General features: G+C 39.7%; 1 protein-coding gene across 1 annotated transcript in view; it reads left to right on the top strand.

The window, feature by feature from the left end:
- The first annotated feature begins 7,614 nt into the window (after positions 1–7,614).
- ADGRA3 (adhesion G protein-coupled receptor A3) overlaps positions 7,615–14,922 on the top strand; it is a 49,499-nt gene continuing 42,191 nt past the window's right edge. The window contains exon 1 of the mRNA XM_079305915.1: positions 7,615–8,111. Coding sequence (XP_079162041.1) covers positions 7,852–8,111 — 260 coding nt within the window. The 5' untranslated portion in view covers positions 7,615–7,851. The remainder of the gene's footprint in view (positions 8,112–14,922) is intronic.

The following is a 14,922-nucleotide window of genomic DNA, read 5'->3' as shown; positions in this document are numbered from 1 at the left end:
AAAAGACAGTGAGATGATATGATTTCAGTGTATTGACAATTCCTGTGCATTAGATAACGAGTGCTGAATAATGCTTTTGTACTAGCTTTTAAAAAAAGCATAAATAATTTTTAAAACTAAACATGAACAGTCACTGGAAATAAGTTACTAAAAGAAGCAATGAATTCCTTAGCTTTGGATGTTCTCGGAAATATTTTTCTAGAGAGCTGGAATCAGTTACAATCTACTGAGTTCCATATGGACTTGTGATGGCTTCTTATACGTTAGACTATATGACTGAACAGTTTCTTCTGACATTAATTTCAAGGATTCTTGACCCTTTCTCCAATGAAATATCTCAGTTCTTTCACCAAAACACTCTGATGCCAATCATTGCTCATAGCAATGCAGTCCTCATCAAGGTCTACAGGCAGTGATATTGCAGCTTCTCACATTTGTTGCCGAGGATGACAAGGGATAGAGTCACTTTTAGATCACCACTGTGGGAATTATGATTCATTTAAACAGTACAAGTATTTCAAATTTTTCAATGAGACATCTATTCCTGAGAGTTGGTAATTTTGTAAACTAGAAATGCACAAATCCCACTGACAAATTATGACTTTTATATATTTTGGGTTTATTTTGGTTTTAATGAACTGCTGAAAGTCAGTTCCTTCAGCCAATAGAGATTGCTTTTCCTACAAAAATATGTGATATTTTCATTATCGTTATTATCTACAGATAATGATAATTACACTGAAAGAAAATGGGTGAGAATCTTTATTATTGCTGTTAGAAGAGAAGCTTGGAAGAAAGATTCACAAGTATTCAGAGCACCTAGTAACTAGATTCTAAATGAAACAAACTCAGTTCTTAACACTAATTTTAATGGGAAAATATGAAACAAAGATCAGATCTGCTGGGAAAATAGGCAACCTTTTAAATTAATATTCCCTGAGCCACAATTAATTTAAATTTAATAGGACATTTAGTGTATGTTATATGAATACTGATTATTAAACACTCAACAAGGATTAAAAGTTATGTAATAGAGTCATAACAGTGAAATTGATATGGACCTACTGCATAGCCATAATACTCTGCAAATATGTTTTAGTATGTAGCTGCTATTTGTTTAATATATAATAACTGTTTAATGAAGTCTAAATTAAATACTTGAATCTCAGTTGCCTGGGAAGTACAAAAGACAATTTGAAATATGTTTAGCATGATGTGTTATCATGATAAAATCATACTGTTTTGGAATAAAAAAGAGGTGAACAGTCTGAGGGGCCTGCTTGAACAAAAAGTTTTCCCCGGATAGTTTTACTGCCAGAAATCCCTTGGAAGTTCCTAGATGTCAGGATGATTAAGTACTCCAAGAGCAAAATCCAGAAATTTTGCTGATGTTGACATCAAAATGCAATGTTTTCTCCATTTCCTTCTGTCTTTGGAAGAAAAACTTTAATGATATATTAATTGCTATTTATTATTATGCTTCCTATTGTTCCACTTTTTATGCCTTGTGATTGTTTACCAGAACTACAAATAATCCTATGGATAAAATGTACTGGAAGAAAAGATCAGTACAAGTCTCATTGCAGACTGTTTAGACTGTAGTTTTATTTAGAAATTGAGGGTGCCACAGGGATCACTTTAATGATGCAGCTCTGCAGCCAGACAGGCAGCTATAACCTACTGCTGTGGCTCCACCTGCTGAAAGGTATGGGTTTGAGTTCTGAAGGAGTGCCACAGTAAGGCACTGTGCTTCTCCCATCCACTGACTGCTTTTTTTGCTTCTCTGCATGGTACAGTTGTGCCAGGTGTGTGTGCCATGCACAGTGTACGTGCATTTGGGTACTCCACAGCAAGGATTCCAACCCCTGTTTCAAATCTTATTGTCATCAGTGTGCCCTCCATCACTGTGGGCACACCTAGGAGTCCAGGAGAGCTTGTTATCATCCTCCCTTTCTGCTTTTCTGACTATTGCCCAGGCCTGGCTCAGTCCTGCAGGATACTGTCTGCGCTACAGTCCTGTACCAGTGTGGGACTCAGCTGTCACTTGCCTCAGGCCAGTGTAGTCTTTTTTATTTTTATCATTACACTAGCCTTTTTCCTCCTGTTTTTCCATCTAAATTTTCTGCCTGTTTGAGATATCGTGCAGGGAAGAAAAAGTGAATCTCTTGCTACAGGCAACATTATACAGGCAATAAATTTGGGACTGTTCTAGAGTTAATGTGCTGTAAAATATAAGGTGAAAAGATTTAGGAATGAAAGAAATGCTTCAAACTAGTCCTCTTAAGGAAGCTTAACTTCTGAACTGTTTGAATTGTTTAAGCATCAGACAGCTTTTCTTTCATATGCATTGTTCACACAACAGCACAAATCCCCATCTATCTACCTAGACATAACTACCACCACCACCTTAGAACACCATCACCTTCTTTTAAACCATAAGCACTGCTATGTTAGTAATGAAGGTTATGTTTTCCACTATAATTTTCCCCATAATTCTGAGTATTTGAAACCTACCTACATTATAGCATTTATTGAATTATAGAGCAAAGTATGACATGGAGTAGAAGGAAAACTATTTTATTTCCACTTTTATTAGTAGATTATCACTTAGAAACCTTCAAGTACATTAATGCTGTGTAATGTGCCTAATAGATGAAAATATTTTCAAAAGGGGCTGGAATGACAGTTACATATTTTAGAAAAAATTTAATGCTAGTTAAATGCTACTTAATTCTTAATAAAAACAATATTCATATCTTCCTCTTCCATGGAAATATATATTTTTATAGCTTTATCTTTATTTTTTTTTTGTGAGAAATCATGTAAGATGTAGAGTTAAGTCAAAATGTTACAAAATTATATGAAGCAATTATTTGAAGGCAAAATACACAAAAAGCAGTAATGAAATTTGTTAAAAAGAAATCTGTACAACATATTTTACATATTTTTGAACCGTTTCCATTGCTTTCTAAAATTTAGTGATGGAACAGTTTTTCAAAGTCAGTGCTCAATTATACAATATACAATTATAGGCTAAAACAGCAGAAGAGGAGTGAGATCCCTGCATGAGTCTGCTGAATCCACACAGAATGTTTTTTTTTCCTTCAGTGATGGCAAAGAAAATAAAAATCAAGCATGAAAATATTCAAGGACTGACTGTCCTTTCCACAGAAATGAATCTGGTGGTACTTCAAGTTCTAATACACAACATTTCAGTGTAATTCAGTGTAATTCTAGCTTAATTTGGGATTTATTGATAACCATACCCAGAGATCTCTAAATGAACAGCTTGGACAGCATTCTCCTTTTAAGCATTTCCAAAAAGTTTTCTGTAAGAAGTATACAAATGAAGTCAATGAATGTTTGTTATTCTGCCAAGGTACTTGTGAAATATGCCTGCTTAAAGAGCAACCAGGTAAATGGAAAGAATGTTTCTCCTCAGACTCCCATCAGAGGCTAAAAACTCAATTTTCTCCATTATACTACTAATGCTGAAAGTTGCAGACCCTTGTCTTTTTCAAAGTGGGCAGAGGGGCTTGCAGAGCATATCTCTGTGTCTGAGAACAAATGGAGAATGTGCAGCATGAAAACATTAGCCAGGCATCTGGGAATACCTGTGTATTTCACACAGCAGAGCTTGGGGTAACTCAGTGAACTGGCTGACAGGCAGGGGTGCAGTACTACAACCTGCAGCTGTGTAAGTAGTTGCACAAAGGTGACTCTGTGCCTGCTTAGATTTAGTGATTACCAACAGCAAGCCAGCGTGTGTCAGCAGTTATCATCACCTCCCTGTACTTGGAATATCAAATAACCACAGTATTGCAGACATAGCTGAGGGCAAACCAAATGCTTCCTCTTTCTTGACAATTGCTGTAGCAAACAAAATGTAACTAATGATGTTCCAACCCACAAAATGTGGTTGGTAAAAAAATGCTGTGGCAGTGACAAAAAAAAAAAACCCTCATAAGACATGAAGGTAGAGGTAGCCTAGGAGTCCCTTGAGAAAAGAATTAGGCAGCAACCATTTCAGTGAAGGTGATAACAGCCCAAGAAAATGCGAAGGGATGGAAAATAATGGATGATTTTAAAAAAGAACGGGAATAAGCAAAGAAAAGAATCAGAATGAAAGACAGACAAAATCAAAAAGTTCCCATTTATCTCTCTGACCTGAGGACAAATGAAGAACTTGAAATGCTGCCAAAGCTACCTTTGTTTACACATAAATACCGACAAGAATTTAGTTGCCTTGCCCTCTTTCCCACACCCTTCTTATATATACTGGATACAGAAGGTTACTAATTAGTAGACTGGAAAGAAGAGAGGAAAAATTGTCCACTTCTGTGGTTTCCCTTCCCTTCATAAAATTTGCCATTAGTACATTCAATTTTGAAAAGTAATTTAAAGTGAATGCAATAGCAGCAAATTTTAAGAAAGGAAGGGAAATCACACACCTGGACAAAATATGCCTGTTGGCAATTCGGAAGCAAAGCACATTCAAAAAAGTTCAAGTTACATGGCTCACTGCAAAGAAAGCATCACCAGCACCAACAACATCTACACTGGTGGAGAATGAGGGGATTGAGGGAAAGAAAGTTCGGAGAGTTTTCAGTGCAGAAAAAGAAGAAAGAATTGCAGAAAGAAATGAAATTTTAAAGTAGCTGCTACCCCAGCTATAGCCAGTAAGCTTTGGGAACAACTTGCTTTCTTTTTTGTATCTATATGCGCTATCATAAACCTTGGTTGTCTTGAAGTTACATAGGATGGCTTGCTTTGCTGCCCAGGTGGGAGGTTTCACTCTCTTCCTTTGTGCCCACCCCTCTCTTCAGCTCTGACATTCTTTTAACCCTTTCCTGCCTTGACTCAATAACCTGGCAGAAAACTAAACACAAAAAAACTTTGCTGTTGAATTAAATTAGTTTGTTGAACAATCAGGCAATTACAGCAGGTGAAACAAGAGTGAGGGCATATATCCTAAAGGAAAAAGGGCAACAGGACTTTCTGGTTTTTGAAGCAGCTATACCATGTAGCTTTGTTCTTGTATCCTTATACACTACAACTGCAATAGAAGTAGTGACCTAATAAACTTGACTTAGGTATACTGCAGTTTAAAATACCCCAAACCCACACATGAAATTTGTTAAGTGACTCCTGTGGGACATATGTTTTGGATTAAGGGCTTTCCTGAGTCAATGTAAGAAAATACATTTTCAAATATTTGGCACAGAATGGATATTGCAGTAATTTGCATGAAAGAGAAAAGATGAAGGGACAAGCATAAGCCTTCAAGAGGAGACTTGTGCTTGAGGCCTTCAAGCTTTTTGAAAACAGGTGAGGAACAGTGGAACTAGATTCACTGCAGAAGCTGTAAAACTAAGGAGAAAAATCATCAGAGAGCAACACTTGTAGGTTTCCATAGTAGCAGTTTAAGCAGAGGCATAATTTAAAATTGTTGTCTTGCAAATGACATCCATCATTGCAAAAAGTAGGAGTGGTTTCAGCAGAGATGAAAGAACAGAGCAAATAGTTCAGAAACATCAAGGGCAAGTAACACACAAATCTGTACATTAGAAAGTAAGTAATTGGACATGAGCAGTAACAAGAAATTTGTCTCTCCAGGACTTGAGGAAAATGGAAAATTACAATGGGCTGTGATCACAGACACCAGAAGTAACAGTTCACCATTTCCATCACCATTATCCTCAGATTATGTGACCATGTGGATCATCTCACTGATGCAACTGATCCAAACATGCATTGCCGCAAACACAAGGCAAGGTTGAGAAGCAAGTAGCTTGAGAAAAACACAAGAATGTTTCAGTAGTAGTGAAGTGCAATCTTGATTAGCTTTGCTGGAACTGTGGTGATGCCAAACCAAAATTCTGTTGGATCAATAGCCTAAACTGGCATGTACAGCCCACACTGCCAGAAGAGGCAGTTTATGCCCTACCTCCATGCTGATCCATCACTCAGCACAAACTTTAAATGTGGCTATGCAGAAAACTGGGCCATGTTATTGATGTAGGTAAAGACTGGGAAGAAAGCAGCAAAAGGGAAGAACTGTTTAACTCAGCACTACTTCTGAGGGAAAACATGTCTTGGGCCGTGGTTTTATATAGTTAACCCAGCTTTACAACTCCTGGTGCCAGATCAAAAGTGATAAGCTTCTATGATACAATGCACTTATCCAACATAAAGTAACAGTGCAGTTTGAATTTGTTTAAAACAGAGCCCAGAATGGAAGAATTACCTGTACACTGGTGAATTTTATGCTAATTAGACCCCTCTTCTCTTATAGTTAGCATAAGAGCAAAAAGGTGTTGGCAGCTGGGGGAGGTCTGTTGCCAGAGCCATGGCAGGCTTATCAGTCTCCACAAAAAGGGATTGACAACTTTGCATGTCTGACATCTTCGCGTGTCTGACCTAATTTAGTTCAAGTGTAACAGTGGCCGCGCATCTCAGCCAGATCAGGTTGGTCCTGTTGAGTGACTCAGTGGCACACAAACATCATAATAAAATTCGGGGACCAGTGTCTTCTTTGCACTCTGGTCAACAATTTCACTACTTAGAACTTGTTTCATCTTCATTTGTAAGAGGACATAGAGTCCAGGAGTAAAGGGTGATTGTCAAGTTTTTACTCTTATCTTGTTTCTTTTGCTCTAATCCACAATTCCAATGGTTTGCCAGTGTTTTTTGTGAGGTTACATTTAAAACTGAGTCACAGTCTGAGTGTTCAGCTTTATTCAAGGATATCTTAGGTTAGAGATTTTGTAAGACTCATTTTGGCAGCTGTTACTGCCAATGTCTAAAATAGCATTTCTGTGTGATAGCAGGTAGTTTGCAGGATGCCATTTGCCAGTCCTCTTCTCAAAGGATGGGGCACTCTGAGCTCTTGGTTAGTTAGCAGAACTTCCTTTGGGTTCAGTAAAATCTGTTGTAAAATGTTTTTAAGTAGGTCCTGCTACTTCTTGTAATTTGATTGAGAGTTCAGCAAGATATTTTATTATCGTCACACCTTCCAGAGGCAAAGAACATTCTGAGGATTTCGTGCCTGGCTGTCCAGGCTGCAGAGAAATGTGAGAACATGACCTAATTACACTCCGAAAAGCAATTTCAAGTTTGCCATGAAAACACACATTGTAGGTAGGTGGAGTTTTGTGTGGGTTTTTTTTACAGTTGAGATGAATGATATTCAAATAACCCTTTGCTATCAAGTGGGAATAACTGGCTGCCTGGTTTTACAGAGACAACCTGAGGAAAAATGTTTTATACGTACTATTTACTTGGGGTTATGAATTTTGAAGCCGTTCAGCACAGGGGCAGGGGAATATCTTTCCTCCGTGAAGCAGAAGAGCAACAGTCCCCCTTGAAGACTAAAGAACTGGAGCAGGAGGGCAAAAGCCAAGTTATGGAAGCAGAAGAGAGGGAAACCAAAGCGCTTTATCGAGGAGGACAGAGCTCCCGGAGAGCGCCAGGGCCGCACGGTTCCGCAGCACTAAAGAACCCACAGGCTCGCTCCATGAGGGAGTTCGCAGCACAGCCCCGGCGGGGCCCCCGCCCGCACCGCGCATGCGCAGGGCCCGGCCGCCCCGCGGCGCTTGCGCAGTGGGGCCGCGGCCGGCGGGCGCGCTCGGTGCCGCGGGGTCCGGCCCCGGCGGGAGGCGGCGCTGCTGCCGCCGCGCTCGGCCCGACCCGCGCCACACAAAGGCGGCCGCGGCCCCGCATGGCGGCGGCACCGCCCCCGCGGGGCTAGGCCAGGGCGGACCGGAGCCCCCTCCTCCCCTCCCTCCGGCCTCTCCCGCCCGGCCAGTCCGTCGCCGGGAGGAGCGGAGCAGGGTCCCGCGCGGCCCCGCCATGCTGCCCCCGCGCCGCCGCGCTCTCTGCCGCCCGCCGCGCCGCCGCCGCCCGGCGCGGCTCCTGCCCGCGCTGCTGCTGCTGGCCGCGCTGGGCGGCGGCGGGGCCGCGCTGCCGCCGGGCTGTAAGTACGACGGGCGTCCCAAGAGCGCCGGCAAAGCGGCGGCCGGCGGCCCGGCGGAGGTGAAGGTGGTCTGCAGCAACCTGGAGCTCGCTCAGGTGCTGCCTCCCGAGGCGCTGCCCAACCGGACGGTCACCCTGTGAGTACCGTCCCGCGGCGGGTGCGCGCCTCGGTGCGACGTGGACGGGGGGAGCGGGAGCCGGTCCGAGGCACAGGGGGTGAGGTGTGGGGCAGTGGGAGCCTAGGTGATTTCTCATCCGCTACTGGAGAAAGCGCCGGGAGCGGATGTACTTTCCATGTTTTCCGGTAGTTTCCCGGGATGGTCATTTTGGAAGCAGTCGAAGTGTCCCGTAACTCAGCGGTGGGGAGGCACCGTCCCGTGGAACAGCATCCCCAACTCTCCCTCCTTCATCCCTCAGTAGGCGGGCTGTTTTTGTGCGGCGGCAATCCTTGCTTACCCATTTGAATAACAAGTTTCAAACAGGATATGCAACCTAATCCAAAGTCAAAAGTAAGTGCCACTTACTTAGACAGAAGTGTGCACATGTAAAGAGAGGCTTTGCAAGTTGTTTTCCTTCTTGAGATATCACTCTAGCAAAGAAGGTCATAGAATGGTTTGGATTGGAAAGGAGATCTCAAGATCAGCTGGTCCAATCCCTCTGGCATGGGCAAGATCGCTCAGCACTGGATCTCATCAGTGGATGGTCCCAGAAGTAGAACCCTTGCTCTTTCTTTAGAGAGGCTTATTGTGCCTGTGCTACCATGGGAAGACTCGAGTGCAGCCAAGTAGTGTGCAAGAAAGTCAATGAAAAGGAACTGAAATATGGGGTCTCGATTAAGACATTTATCTGCTTAACTGGAAATTGCAGGTTTGAAAGCTCCACCAGTAATCCAACATTTAAGAAGTGCAGAATGTGCTGTCAGAACAACATTCTGCTGCTTTTGTGAATGCTGACATCACTGGAACACCAAGGAAAAGTTTTCTTCCACAAGTCCTAGTGAGCTGTAAGCCCAGCAGATGCGTGGGCCTGGACCTGTGAGAAGAGGAAAAGCAAAAAATGGGAGCTAAATAAGGCTAAAGTAGTTGTTCTTGCTTGGAAATCTGCAAGGGTTCAGACAGTATTTCTAAATTACTGTGAGAAATGATTATAGATGTTCCTGTGTGAAGCTTCTGAAGTAGAAAGTAGAAGTGACAGTAGTTTGATCAACAGATCTCTTAGTCTTTGTTAGCCTCAAGTGCTTTTCAGCTGATTGAATGTTATGAGTATGGTATTATCCATAAAAGTCTTGATATAAGTAGATGTTAGCATGGTTGATCTGCTGAAGTTCACTGTGGGGTTCTTTTAGTTCAAAAAACTTGAATCACAACTATGATTGCTGCAGAAGACAAGCAGATACCAAACACAGCAGCCTTACTGTGAGTGGATCTTTGTTCATTATTGCAGCGACAGAAGAATTTGGAAGAATGGTTCATCTTTCATCTTGATTTTCATACTCCTTCAATATCTAGAGCATATCTACATATACTAACTATTAGCTTTCAATTAACCAGCCTTTGAAGTTCATAACAACTTCTGAAACATTTATTTTTCTCATTTGAACTTTTTAGTAGACACAGCAAGAAACAATGTCATTGTTTCATTGTTATTTGTAGGAAATATCATAACTGTGTTGATACAATGTAATGAACATGCACTACAAAATTTTGCTTAAATATAAAGGAAGTGTTATTAAACTAATGACCTCCTTTATCCAAGAGAGTGGGCCCTAACTGTTGTGTTCAGGTTCAGAATCATGCATGTTTGTTGGTTCTTGAGACATGGCTTTCCATTCACTCAGAGGTTTTGTTTCGTTGTGTTTTCTTGTGTTTTTTTTTATTTTTAATTCTTATTGCCAAATCCATATTAACCTAGATAGAAAGTATTGGTGATCTGTTTATCTGGGGTTTATCACCAAATACCACTTCACTGACATGTTGGTTAGTAGTGCCCAGATTAATTGTTATCTAATCTTTTGCCTAAAAATGACATTTTTCCCCCCAAGCTGATACTTTAAATTGCAGCACTTATGAATAGTTGTCTGATTAGAGTGAAACTGCCCTGAGTTATCTCGAATCTTGATTCTTGTGGGATTCATCTATTAAGTGCCATTTCTATTACATCTTTTTGGATTATTGGATCACTGCAGAGATATGTAGCTAAAAATAGATCCCTGTTGTGTATATCAGCTACAATTTAATTCAGTTAATTTTCCTTTATGTTGGCTCTGTTGTGCTCAAATCAGTTTTAAATACAATGACCTATATAGTTTTATGTAACTTCTCGTTTTTTGAATGAGTTAGGAATGGTGCAAATTAAGTTATTATATACATTTTGGAAATACCAATTTCTTCGTTATTGAGCTCTTAGGTTTTTAGCAGATTAACTGCTGTGCCTTTAGCATTGACCATTTCTTTTTTCACAGTGAAATACTTTTGAGGACAATAGTTTCTAAAAAGTGAGAAAATAAGAGAAATAGTGGAAAAAATAGGGGAAGCAAATAGCATTTGAGGATGCTGGCCAGGTTCCTTCATTCTTGCACAGCATTGTAGCTAGTGGTTAATGATGATACAAGTTGGGCAAGGTCACTTGCAAAATACCTTGGGCTGTGTTTACCACAAAATATTCTTGCCCCAGTAATTAGGTCAGTGTGATGAGAATCTTCAGTTACAATTCAGAAAAAAAATCCTAATTTGATTTCAACTGATAAGAGATAAAGTAAGTTTGTTTTATGGCTGAGGAAGAAAAGCAGACATGGCTGTTTCATGATTTAGGAATAAAAAGCAGACACGGGAAGATGAGTATTAAAGTATGGAAATGTGTTTATGGGAGAGTAAGTAATGTCTAGGGTTTCTGGCAGTCCTGTAAGTTGGTTTTCCTTTACAATTCAGGTGGAACTAACTATTGCTTTATGGGGCACTTAGGTCAAATTCCAAGGTGAATTCAAGTTCATTTGTAGCTAAGGAAGGGACTTTTTTGCTAACATTATATAATGACAACTGATTTGGATGCAAATGAAGGGTGTACCTACATGAACACCATCGATGGCTTTGACCTTTATAGGTTAAGCAGACAGATGAGATGTTTTTCGTTTGAAGGTAGCAAAACAGGGTGAATGTAACTGTGGTTTGTCTGCCATGCTCTTTATTTCAGTAGATAATGAAGGCATTGCCATGTTCACTTTTAAGCAACAAATGCACTGTACTCTTGTAGTAGAAGCCTGAGATAAAATATTTGTTGCTGCTGTTTCTTGGTGCAAACCTAAATGATGATGAGGGGAACTTGTTTGGACTTGCTCGCTGTTAGCCATTACTTTGTTTTTTGGAAGAGAGTGTGTAAGTCTACTGGAGACAAGCTCATGAAGCTTATTATTTGTTGAGAATATTATTTACCTATTATATATGTTATTAGAACAGGAATCTAAATAAGCAAAGGAAAAGCATATGTACTCAATAAAGAATTGCATTCAGGAGCCTTACTGCTCTGCAAACAACTTTGCCTAAGCATAAATCCTCATAGCACCATAGGAGTATCAGTGTTTGCACTTTAAAAAGTGATAGTATTTACAAGCCGTAACATTTGCCTGGGTTAATGTTCAGAGCTTTTAAAAGATACATTTAACTGGATTGCTGTTAAAATGTTAAAATCTTAAAATGTTGCAGTTTTCATCCAGCTCCTAAATTAAATCACATCAAACTACATCATTAAGAGCTCATATGCATACTTGCCTAGACTTCCAAATATTTCTGCTATTTTTCTATTTATGACACAAATTTAAATTTCAAAAGTTTCAAAGCGAAATGTAACCAATATTGTAAGAAGCCACTTGTATCGCAATGTGTGATTACATTGTAAGTATCTGAGTCATGTAATGCAAATGTCCTCTGTGGAAGTTTGCCTCTTTTAAAGTACATTTCTATTTACTAACTAGGTGGTACTCTTGATAGCTATTGGTTTGGGGATTGTGGCTTTTTGCAGGGTTTTTTTGGGTTTTGGAGGGGTATTTTTGGAATAGTCAATTTTAGACTGTTAAAGTGCTCAGTACTAATGATTTGGGCAGTGATAACATTTTTGAAGGTACAAGGTGCTAATAATCCCCTTTAAGACTTGAATTTTTATTTGACCAGTGGATACACAGGCTATTCGAAATCCATCTTATGAAAACAAGGAAGTGCAGAGAAAATACTTGAGAACTGTAGCCACAATGTAGTAATTCACAGGTACATGCCTTTTAATCAGTGACATCTGACTCCTGAAAATCATTAGTGTGTAATTTACTGATAGGCTTGTGTTCCATATTTCCATCAGGTTTTATGTCTTTTACCTTGTTGAGAAGATAACCAATTTTGTGGTTTTCTGTATGTACTTTTCCAACAAGGATTCATTGCCCTGAGCTTGTTATAGGGTATTGAGTACATGCAAAGTTCTCTTATTGTATACATTTTTGTATATATTTTGAGTCAGAAAATTCCAGCATCTCAATATGAACAGTGTTTTCTTCTAAATGGCAATACTTAGTTCTATCTGAAAAATTATTCAGCTTTGGAAAACATTGTTACATGGTTTATATGTGTCCACTGGGATACACTGTCAAGATTGAATAGTGTTTTCCTATTTCATGAAGTGCTGCAGTAATGACTTTAACATACATGGTGGTTTTGTAACTGGCAATAGTCTGCATGCAATCTTGTATTCAATTATTGTATTGATTCATACTTCTTTTTAATAAAAAAATACTCTTCTATATAAGAATTTTAAAATTCTTTTATGTGTCTTTCACAATGAGGTTATTGTACTTTTAGTTAAATACTTGAGATAATTAGAAAGATGGCTTCTGTACCGTAGATACAGCTACAGCAGTTGTTACAAGCCTGGGGCTCAGGTTTTGCATCAGAGCTATATATTGGTGTTGCTGAGTTGAAAAGGAGGGAGAAGGACAGAGCTAAGTGATGCAAAATTCTGGAGAATATAAGTTTTTGTAGTGGAATTTCCTAAGAAGATACCCATATAAGCAATGCTGTTCATGTGTTCATTAGCCCATTAGTTAGCCCGAAAGTGACTGTTAAATGTTGAATGTATTATATTGTTTCTACTCTCAGGAAGACAGGTTTTAATCTTCACAATTAATTTTTATTTTATTGTTGCCTTTTGTTGATCAGTAGTATTCCTGGGTTTGCTTCAGAACTGTAAAATACTAAAGTTGTTTTTTTATTTAATGCCAGGAGTAAAAGAATTGAACCAGAATTTGTGCTGCAGTGATGAAGAACGAGTAACTTCTTATGTCTCATTGCTTGAAGTTTGCTCATGTTTCAGAGGTTATTTTTGTAATTTAAAACAACTATGGAGCTGCAAGTTTAGATTTTTCAGAATTTAATGGTTCCCATATGTACTTTGCATGGGCCAGATATGTTGCAGGTTCGTGGATTTGTCATTACAGCTCTTTATAGTTTATCTTCACCATTACAGTGAACAGTATATAATTGTTGACTCTATTCACTTTAAATGCATTTTTTGTACTAGTAGTTAATCCATGAAAATTAAAAGGAGTTGAGCCTTTCTTTCCATCAATGTTTATTTTAAGAATATCACATAAAGTATGTTTTTGTGAGTTTTTGCGAGTTTTTGCTTTCTGTAGTGAGATAAATAATGAATTTAATTTTTTTTAAATTATATAATTATTAGATGTCTCTAGTCTCTCAGTAAATAGCTGAGGATTTTATTTTCACCTTGTATTAACTGTTTGGCTGTTTAGGATTGAAGACTGCAATGTCTTGTTGCTCTAGAGTGCTAGAGATCCTATCCTGTACTAATTGCTGTTTGTGTGGATCCCTGTATTGTGGCTTCTCCTGTGCCCTGCCGCAGGGCACGTCCAGTACAGCACTGTCCTGCAGATCTCAGGCTGCCCTGGAGCGAGTCAGATGCCAGTGCACTGCAGCTCAGAGCTTTTAGCTCCCTTGGAGCAGACCACTTAGGCTGTGTGTGGGATCCAAGCTGATCAGCCAGTTTTGGCTGGGCTGCAGAGTTGTCACTTCTGGAGTAGGAACTTGACCCTCTTGGTAAGACAGACCAAGAGCTTTTTGGTGGGGGGAAAGAAACTCAAACATAATGAATGCAGACTGATTAAAGATCTTTAAGAAACAGGCAGCTTAATTCCACAGTTCTGTCTGCACTGGACTGTGAGTTCTAGGATTTATCCAGACTCCAGGTGACTGAGGGCTGTACTCTCTTCAGGTGTTTTGTCCAAGAGTACAGTCTGTGCCCTCTGCTATGTCATTTCAGAAAGGAAGTGCTTCGAGGTAAGTGGAGGGAGGTTAGAGTCTAGATACAGAGTGAATGAACGCAGGAAGATTGGATTAAGAGGCAGAAGCTGTTGCTGGGAGTTGGGATGAAAGTGTGGGTTTCTTTGACTGGATATCCCAGTTATGGAGCTGGGAAACCAGAAAGCTTAAGAGGAAGTGGTGCAAATAAGGTGTTGAAGGCTGAGAGTAAACTGGCTTGATGTGAGAACAGCAAGACTCTTGGAAATTGAGCCTCCTAACCCCCAAATCCCACTAAAGACAGGATTGACATCTCTATGCCAGTAAGAAAAGTTATGTCATATAAGGAATAGTAGTGTTATTACACAGTCCAGGAAAGTTCTTCTGTTCCTGTCTACATGATGTGCTGTTTTCACCTGAACTATTTCTGGTAGAGCAGAACAAGAACTCCTCATTAGACTGCTCATGTTGTTACAGAGTTTGTTTTACCTTGAAACTTAGTATCAGGCAGAGTCTTTGAAAGTTATGGTTATATTTCTAAAAGTGTCCCATCAGATATTCTGGACAATTTATTCCAATACCCGAACTGTTGTTTTAGGATAACAGCCTCTGATGTTAACAGGAATTTAAAGCAATTCTCAAATTTGTGTGCTGG

This window comes from Erithacus rubecula (assembly GCF_903797595.1).
Source record: "Erithacus rubecula genome assembly, chromosome: 5".
Taxonomy (NCBI): domain Eukaryota; kingdom Metazoa; phylum Chordata; class Aves; order Passeriformes; family Muscicapidae; genus Erithacus; species Erithacus rubecula.
This window is presented reverse-complemented; position numbering and strand designations above follow the sequence as displayed.